The 10,006-nt window shown below is 43.7% G+C and overlaps 1 protein-coding gene across 1 annotated transcript; it reads right to left on the bottom strand.

Moving 5' to 3' along the window:
• Window positions 1–7,437: 7,437 nt before the first annotated feature.
• Window positions 7,438–8,685, bottom strand: LOC110943276 (SH3 domain-containing protein C23A1.17-like). Its single transcript, XM_022185025.1, has one exon. It carries the CDS (start codon window positions 8,683–8,685, stop codon window positions 7,438–7,440), a length of 1,248 nt encoding a protein of 415 aa, XP_022040717.1.
• Between the last annotated feature and the right edge of the window lie 1,321 nt (window positions 8,686–10,006).

Raw genomic sequence — 10,006 nt, 5'->3', positions numbered from 1 at the left:
ACAGTAAAGGAATAGGGGGTCATGAACTCACCGTAGTGCGTCTTGACTCGAACTTAACTCTTTCCGCTACACGACAACCTACAACGTACTAATGTCTATTAGACGAACGGGCCGTGCCTTGGCTTAGAGTTTAGTGTTTGATTTGCGTTACTTAGGTATTATTTTGTTAAAACAATAATAATTATTTTAACTTAAATAGCGTTCTTAGAAAAATAGTTAGACAACTATTTCGCATCTATTTTCTCGAATATTTTACTAAGTGTTCGGATTTTCGGAAAATTTCGGCAGAGTCTCCTCTGTAAATAGAGGTGTCCATGCTTAACTAGCATATCATTTTCTTTTATATATATCCAATAGTTCATTTTCAATAACCAACCCAACATATAGACATACAAAACATTACACACTTCATTTCAGCTTTATTACTCGAAACCGGACTGTTTTCGAGGATTTTTCTAAAATAGTTAACCTTTTCTAAAAATTACCAAAGTTTTACAGAATGTCACATATGTTCCAACGTTTATTGTGTAAAAATATCAAAGTCCAATTCGTTACCCATATTTTATAGAAAATCATTTTCTAGACTGCAATCAGATTTGTTACCTTCTGATCGCAGTTTACGGAAATATTCACTAAAAATCAACCGTAAGTCTGTTTGACGAAATTCCAGTTGCAGGGTCGTCCTGACAACGGTGTCCATCTACTGTAAAAATTCCATGAGTTGAGTTTACTCAGGTTTTAAGTTATGACTCCGAAAATAACATACATTTTCTGCAATAAAAATGCAGCTTGAGCTGCTGTCCAAAAATAGTCTTTTAAAAATAGTAAACGGTCTCGAAAAATTATGATTCCAGTGCCATTTGTTTAGTTATTCCAAAACACTCATTTTAGGCTTTAGAAAATCCGTTTTTCGACTTAAAATGATCCCGTTACAGCCTGTTGAAGTTGGCTGGAAATCCAACTCAGCAAGCTGTTTACATTGTAGAAGCGACTAAAAGTGCATAAACGAAGATCCTAACCATGGTTTATTGATGAACAAATGTTAAAACTTCAATCATGTTCTAACTAACCCTAAATCATTCAGATTTCAACCTCACACAACCTTTTTATATGTGGTTTTTAGGCAGGATTTTAAGTTCACATTTTAGTGTTTAAGCTTTGTGTGTGTCATAAACATTCAACAAATCGTAACAAGAATCAATGTGGAACAAGAGAATGAAGGCACTTACTACTAGCACAAGGCTAGGGTTGTAATCTTAGTGTAAGGATGATGAAGAATGATGGTGAGAAAAGCTTGAACAAGGCTTCTTGAGAGCACTTCAACTTCACACTTCTATGGAGGATCTTCACAACTTGAAAGAGAGCTAGATGGAGAAGAAAATGGAGATGTGAAGATGGATGGTGGTGAATTCGGTTATGAGAGGGGGGGGTATATGAGCCGAAAATTAAGAGAGAGGAAGGAGGAGATTGGTTGTTGCTTTTGAAATGATGAAATTCTCTTGGAAATATGCATAACTAGGAGTTAGGGTAATCATACCCATCCTCTTGGCCAATGGAAACAAGATTTGCCTTACAAAAGATTTTAACAAAATATTCTTTAATTATTTGGGCAGATTTTCGGTTATGGGGGACGGGGGGAAAGTGTAAATTTTTGTTAATTAGTAGGTAATTATTAAAAGGTTAAGGGTATTTACAAGTATAGTGGGTGTATGTCATGTTTACATGGTGCATGGGGATTTTTGTGACCATGATTAATTTAAAATGATAAAATAATATTTCTAACAATATTTTCATGTCTCGGGTAATGTCTGGTTGTTCGGTTTCGCATCGTTCCGTTAAAGCGTTTAATTGTCCCGTAAAGCGTATTTTGTGCATCTTTTTGTAACGAAATTAATTCCAACACATAGGAAAGTGTCCAGGACCATTTAGTCAATACTCTATATAATATGAGTGTGTCAAGAGCTGAATTGTTACTAAAAATGCGGAATTCTGGAATTAAATTGCGTTTTAGGCACTTTCCGGCACTCAAACTATCACCTAGTGACATAGTCTTATCGTCCTCACCTCCATACACTCCATACTGGTGTAGTGTTTTATTCCTGGCCCATACTGGCCTAAAAGTAGTATCTGTCTAAGTGCTGGCATTGTCAGCATGTGTCTGAGTTATCCGCTTACTGTGCTAACTGTGCTTTGTGCGTCAGGTTTGTCACTAAGAGTCTGTATGAAATAATTGAAGTGACTGTATGTAAAGAATGCGCATGTATGTATATAACATAAATCAGTAAGCAGTTTAAAGTGTCAGATGTAGTCAAGCACAGTCATTAAGCACATAATTAGGGTTAATTAATTTGTACAGTACCTCTAATTGTACGGATTGTCACATTCTCCCCCTGTTAAGAAAATTTCGTCCCGAAATTTTAAGTTCTACTTCTAGTTGCAGGGGTTCTTGGGGAATAAATGTGGGTACTTGGCCTTCATGCGATCCTCATGCTCCCACGTGAACTCCGGGCGGTGTCGTGCATTCCATCGAACTTTGACGAGTTTGACACTACTCCGGCGTGTCTTATTAATCTTCCGATCTGTAACCTCAACTGGTTCCTCAACAAAGTGGAGTTTGTCATCGATATGGACCTCGTCAGCAGGAATGACAACTGTCTCTTAAGTCGGACTCTTCTTCAGGTTCGATACATGGAATGTATCATGAACACCATTAAGTTCCGCAGGTAGGTCCAACTTGTATGCTACAAGTCCAATCCTTTGCAGAATTTTGAAATGACCAATGTAGCGCGGATTCCGCTTCCCACGCTTTCCAAAGCGTGCTACACCCTTCCAGGGTGAAACCTTTAACAAATCCATATCCCCAACTTGAAATTCCAAAGGTTTCCTTCTTTGGTTTGCGTAGCCTCCCTGTCTGTCGCGGGCTGCCTCGATGCATTTCTGAATTTGGAAGATCTTGTCTGTTGTTTCCTGAACCATTTCGGGGCCAACCAACTGTCTATCCCCCGTATCCGCCCAGCATAGCGGTGATCGACACTTGCGTCCATAAAGAGCTTCAAACGGTGTTGCTCCAATGCTGGTGTGGTAGCTGTTGTTGTATGAAAATTCGACCAAGGGTAAGTGTTTGTCCCAGCTACCACCCAGGTCCATTACGCATGCTCTCAGCATATCTTCCAATGTTTGAATCGTTCGTTCAATCTGGCCATCCGTTTGTGGGTGAAACGCTGTATTCAGATTCAACTGAGAACCAAATGCTTCTTGGAAGGACTGTCAAATCCTTGATACGAAGCGTCCATCTCTATCAGAGATAATCGAGAGAGGCACTCCATGACGTGCAACAATCTCCCTCATGTATATTTCACTAAGTTTACTTGTGTTGTCCTTTTCCCTGATCGGCAGGAAGTGCGCAGATTTCGTCAGTCGGTCTACGATTACCCAAATTGTATCATGGCCCTTTGGCGTCTTTGGCAATTTCGTTATGAAGTCCATGGAAATCTGTTCCCATTTCCATTGGGGTATTACAGGTTGTTGCAGGAGACCTGAAGGCTTCTGGTACTCGGCTTTAACCTTGGCGCACGTTAAACATCTGCCAACATATACTGCAACATCGCCTTTCATCCTGGGCGACCAATAGAAATCCTTGAGATCTTGGTACATTTTATCTGCTCCTGGATGAATCGAGTATCGTGACTTGTGAGCCTCATCGAATATAACCTTCCTCAATCCTCCAAACAGAGGAACCCAAATTCGATTCATGAAACGCAAGGTTCCTTCCTTGTTTGGCACTAACTGTTTCTCCATTCCATGGAGATGCTCATCCTCAATATTGCTTTCTTTCAAAGCTTCTCTCTGCGCGGCACGAATGCGCAACGAGAGGTCTGTCTGGACAATCATTTCTAAAGCCCTAACCCTTATGGGCTTAATCCTTTCTTTTCGACTCAAGGCGTCAGCAACTACATTCGCCTTTCCTGGGTGATACTTGATTTCACAGTCGTAGTCGTTCAACAGTTCAACCCAGCGTCTCTGTCTCATGTTAAGTTCTTTTTGATCAAAGATGTGCTGTAAACTCTTGTGATCAGTGAAGATTGTACATCTTGTTCCATACAAGTTGTGTCGCCAGATTTCAATGCGAACACTACGGCACCTAACTCTAAGTCATGCGTGGTGTAGTTTTTCTCATGTACTTTCAGCTGGCGCGAAGCATAGGCTATGACCTTCTGTCGCTGCATCAACACGCAGCCTAAACCCTGACGCGAGGCGTCACAATATACCACGAAGTCGTCCGTGCCTTCGGGTAGGGATAAAATCGGTGCGTCGCAAAGCTTGTTCTTCAACATCTGAAACGCTTCTTCTTGCTTATCGCTCCAATCAAACTTTTTGTGGGATCCACATGGATTCCACTTCCATTAACCACATGTCCAAGAAACTGGACTTCGCGTAACCAAAACTCACACTTCGAGAACTTAGCGTACAACTTCTCCTTCTTAAGCAGCTCTAGAATAGCTCGCAAGTGTTGCTCGTGCTCTTCCTTCGTCTTCGAGTAGATCAAAATATCGTCAATGAATACGATTACAAACTTGTCGAGGTACGGCTTGCAGACTCTGTTCATCAAGTCCATGAAAACTGCTGGAGCGTTTGTCAACCCGAACGACATAACCAGAAACTCGTAATGTCCATATCGAGTTCTAAAAGCAGTTTTGGGAATACTTTCCTCTTGTATTCTTAACTGGTGATAACCTGATCTTAGATCGATCTTTGAGTAAAAACTCGAACCTTGTAGTTGATCGAACAGGTCATCGATCCTTGGCAGAGGATATCTATTCTTGACAGTCAACTTGTTAAGCTCGCGGTAGTCTATACACATGCGAAAACTACCATCCTTCTTCTTAACGAACAAAACTGGAGCTCCCCAAGGTGAGAAGCTTGGTCTGATGAATCCCTTGTCTAACAACTCTTGGAGTTGTGTCGACAGCTCTTGCATCTCTGAAGGTGCAAGTCGATAGGGTGCCTTAGCCACAGGCGCGACGCCTGGAACTAAGTCAATGTGGAATTCGACTTGTCTTGGAGGCGGCAATCTTGGTAAGTCTTCTGGAAAGACTTCAGGATATTCCTTCATGACAGGAATGCCTTCGATCTTTGGCTCAGCGGCTTCCTTATCCACGATGTATGCCAAAAAGGCAACACATCCTTTCCTCAAACACTTCCTAGCTTTCAAGCAGCTAATGAACCTCAATGGCATATCGCGCTTCTCTCCGTGAACTACAATCGTCTCTCCATCGGCCATTGGAATGTGGATGGTCTTCTCGTAACAAACCACTTCGGCTTTGTTGCTAGACAGCCAATCCATCCCTATTACCACGTCGAAGCTTCCCAACTCGACGGGCAGTAGATCTAGCGTAAATTCGTGTCCTCGCAGTTCTATCATGCATCCCCTAATAACTTCACCCGTTTCCACTAGTTTTCCATTCGCCAATTCAATAGAGTACGGAACGTCTAACTTACTAGCCGTTAACCCAAGCATGTTCTTAAAGTCTAATGATACGAAACTATAATCGGCACCAGTATCAAAAAGAACAGACGCATAGCGTTGATTTATAGGGAACGTACCAGTGACAACATTCGGATCTTGGCGCGCTTCCCTCGCACCAATGTTAAAAACTCGGCCTTGAGCTTGATTTATCTTTGGGCATTCCCTTTTGAAGTGCCCAACGTCCCCGCAGTTGAAGCATCCTGGCCCTTGGCCATTCCCATTTCCATTTCCGTTTCGATTTCCGTTTGTTCCCCGGTTACCAGCTTGATTCGGGGCATTCCCACGATTTCTGCTTCCCCCATTAGTTCCTTGCGATCTGTTTCCATTACCGCGGTTGTTGTTATTGTAACCCCCTTGGCCACCTTGGCCTAATCCAACCCAACACGTCTCCTTTGAATGACCTGTCTTCCCGCAAGATTCGCATTTCCTGAGTCGGCACGGGCTGGGATGATGGAACTGACATGTACCACACTTGGGCAGAGTGCCCATGTATCCTTTTCCTCTGTTTTCGGCACCAGTTCCGGCCCTGGCTGGTGCACTTCCTTCTTCCCTCTTGCTAACACTACTGGTGCCCTTTTTGAAATTTGAGAACTTCCTCTTGTTCTCACTTGGCGACGATTCAACATGTGTTTCCTTCTTTTTCAGTTCAGAGATTGAAAATTTGTTCAATCTGATGGCTTCCTCTGTAAGTGCCACACTGAGATCAATGGCTTCGGTAATCGTTGGGGGTTTGGACGTCGTTACCATGCTCATGATTTGGGGTGCCAATCCCCAGATGAAACGCTCAATGCGCTTAAACTCGGGCTCAACCATATACGGCACAACGCGTGACAAGTCGTGAAACCTTTGCATATATTCAGCAATCTTTCGGCCGTCCATTTTGAGGTGCCAGAACTCAGTCTCCAGTTTCAGTATCTCGGCCCGAGAACAATATTTCTTCCTCATGAGCTCCTTCAACTGAGTCCATGTCATAGCATACGCCGCTGCTTCCCCCAGAGTCTGTACTTGAAGGTTACACCAAGATAGGGCACCGTCAAGAAAGAGCCCTGAGATGTACGTAACTTGGTGCTCGAGAGCACACTTGCTCATCCTTATAACAGAATCCGTCTTCTCCGTCCACCTAACGAAAGCAACAGCACCCCCAGTGTCGTCATAGTTCAAGGGTTTACAATCCAGGAATAGCTTGTAGGTACAACCGTTGGGAGGGTTGTTGTTGCTGTTCGGAATGTTGCCGCTTGTTTCTCCTTGAGAAGCAGCATACTGCGCAATAGCGGCAGCGATGATTCCTTGTAGTTCTGCCTGGTTAGTCGGCATGCGTGCGTCATGTCGAGGAGGCATTTCCTAGAGGATGTTCCATATTGGTCAGGTCATAGTAAGTATAGTAATTATACATATACATTGTAACATTCATCATCCACATAACATCTCATGTTATAACCATAAAAAATAATCAACAATGCATGAAATTAAAAGACTTGCGATTAATGTTTCATAAACAAACCACCGATACAGTTTCACAATTTTACCATGTGCCAAAATATATGTCTGAGTACAATAACAAATAAACCAAAAACCAAAATCGTGGTCTTCAAAAAAAAAAAGTCTTCATAATCATGGCTCTAGCACTGTCTTCCCACTAAGAGTAGCCGGTCTGAAATCTCTGTTGCCCGAGTATATCCCTAAGCTGACGGTGGAGGAGGAGGTGGAAAATGAGAGAAAATCAGTCGGCGCAACTGCACCAAGTCCTCCTCAAGTGCATAGGCAAAACGCAACACGAACGCAACCTGTCGATCGAGAGGGAGGAAATAAACATCTGAATCCTGAAATGAGGGAAAAGAAGTGTGCGATGCCGAAAACTGGGTCTGACAGGAACAGTGAGGATGTGGAGTCCTCTCCAACCGCTGGACACACTACCTCAAGGCGTCCCGCCGTAACTGCAGCGACGTGAGCGTGTCCTCCACAGAGAATCCGTCATAAAATGGATGATAAGTGTCAGATACAGGCATGACCTGGGGTGCTGACCATAGGGATGGTTCACCCATCGGGGCTAAAACCGGAAGTGTAATGTGTGGGGTAAATACAAACTGTGAAGTGACATGGGGTAACTGGGTCTCGAAAGGTGCAGAAAGTGACACTGGTGGAACAAAATCTGAATAAGGGACCTGCGGTAAGAACTGGCTTACCTCTGGCATGAATGGGGTGTGCCCAAAAAGTTGGCTCGACGATCCCTCTCCAGGTTGGGGCGGAGGAATGTCCTGAAGGAAAGTGATAGGAAGGTCAGTGCGGTGAGTATCGGATGTGGATGGAGGAAACAAGGGAGCATCGAAGGGTACAGCGATAGGTGCAGGAGGGGGAGTGACTGGGACTACGTACGGAGGGTAGTCATCCTCCTCAATCCACCCATTGCTGGAGTGGGCATACCTCGGGTCAATGTGGGTAGAGAATGGTGCAAGATCATCAAAGATAGCCATGGGATCGGGTATCTCAACGGCTGGTGGTGCAACAACGGGTGTAACAGAGACAGTAACAGGGTCGATGGCAAGAACGGGTTCGGAAGTGACTGGAGCGGGCTGATAATCAACAAGCATGGCAGGAATCGGATCATCTGGATGAGGAGGAGCCTCAGCAGGCTGCTCCAACTCCATCTCCTCATCAGCATCCATGTGAGGAATGGAATCGAATCCCAACGGTGGGATATGTGAAGCTATCGACTCAAAGGAATCAGAAGCGGATGAATCGGACTGAACCTCCATACCAGCAAGCTCGACCATGGGAACAATAGGATCAACATCTGGGATATCAACAGGTGGAACACCGTCCTCCACCGGGGCCCCACCATCCTGGTCTCCCTCCGGGGGACACTCGATGAGTAAGTCGATGTCACCATCGGGTAATGCGTCGATAGGTTGTTCCTCAAAGGGAACCGCAGCGAAGGGGAGAGGGGCAGGGATGGGAACAAGCGGTAGGTCCTCTCCAGGTGGGCCGTCAGCTAGGGGTGCGTCGTCTCCGAAGATCGGTAGGGCAAAAGGCTGAAAGTCATCTTCATCAGTGCTCGTGTAGTCTGAGGTGTAAACTCCCGAATCGGTAGCCACCTCGTCGTCAGAGGTAAAAGTCCTCGGGTCACTCACATCGGATACTCCGCTACCGGATGATGCCATGGTGTCTGTAACACATCCATAACATATGCACACAAATAAGATAAGCATGTAAACAAATAATAATGAAGTCATGTATGCATCCTAGTCTTCCCAGACTATCCCACCCAATTTCTAAGACTGAATTCCCTAGTCTCTCAGACTAACTCCCTGGCCTCTAAGACCAACCTCCCAATCTTTAAGACTAATTCCCTGGCCTCTAAGACCAACCTCCCAGTCTCCAAGACTCGAATTTTTCCCCAGCCTCTAAGGCTAAACATCCCCAATCTCTAAGATTGAATCCCTCAGTCTCTAAGACTGATACAAAAATTTTGAAAAGTGTATTTGTGCCCTTTTTGTTTGTAAAAATGTTTGTGCCCTGGATCTGGACTTTTAGTGTATGAAAATGTAAAAACGTTTGAAAACATTTTCGTGAGAGCCCTAGTGATCATAGTCTAGACTCGAGAAGGAATCCTAGTTCGCTATGATCGAGGCTCTGATACCAAGCTGTCACACCCTGGCTTTTGCGGAAGCGTGGGGTTGTTTGGTTTGACTTCTCAATACCATAGCAACAATCACAACATGCTATATGATAAAAACACTTGATGTTCATCCATAAAAATAGTTAAAAATGCATAACATATTGTCTTGAAACAAAAACATCAACCACACGATACGTTTACAAAACATGACTTGTTTAAAATGAGTTCAGATGACTCGACAAAGACTACCAACAACACAAGGATTTGAGGCATGCAACTCGTCCAGGAAAGAGTTACACTTCCCAAACCTATGACTCCGGATGACATCCTTATTTAGTACGCAGCAAATCATGCATCACTTGCCAGATCCAAATTAATTCCCTGAAATACATGTAGTTTAAAAAGTCAACAAAAAGTTGAGCGAGTTCATGTGTAAGTCTGTGTATATAAAACCGTTTTAATATGTCTGTAAATAAAATAGTCCCTGGTATGTAGCAATAAGGTAAAATGATCACCATTGGGTTGCAAATCCAATAGTATATGTGAATGATGCAGGAAGACTCAAACCTAGCAAATTTGTCTCCGGTATGAAGACATAGTCACCACTATGGGCCCCTGGCCTCATGGGTGTGGGCTCGCTACACCCAAATAGATCTATCACTCATGTCCCGTGGTCCTACGATGAGGATTAATGGCCTTAAGTGTCATGCCCACCACTCACTTGATCGCGTAATAAAAACCCCTCCTTAAGCTAATCATACCAATTATAAAATGTCTGAAATAATTTGTAAACATGTATTCCACCCCCGAACTATAAAACCGAAAACAGTAAAGGAATAGGGGGTCATGAACTCACCGTAGTG

This window comes from Helianthus annuus, chromosome 5, assembly GCF_002127325.2.
Source record: "Helianthus annuus cultivar XRQ/B chromosome 5, HanXRQr2.0-SUNRISE, whole genome shotgun sequence".
Classification (NCBI taxonomy): domain Eukaryota; kingdom Viridiplantae; phylum Streptophyta; class Magnoliopsida; order Asterales; family Asteraceae; genus Helianthus; species Helianthus annuus.
This window is presented reverse-complemented; position numbering and strand designations above follow the sequence as displayed.

What these genes read in the sequence shown, in the direction of transcription:
- LOC110943276 (XM_022185025.1), bottom strand. Translation starts at nt 8,685, where the DNA reads ATGGCATCATCCGGTAGCGGAGTATCCGATGTGAGTGACCCGAGGACT.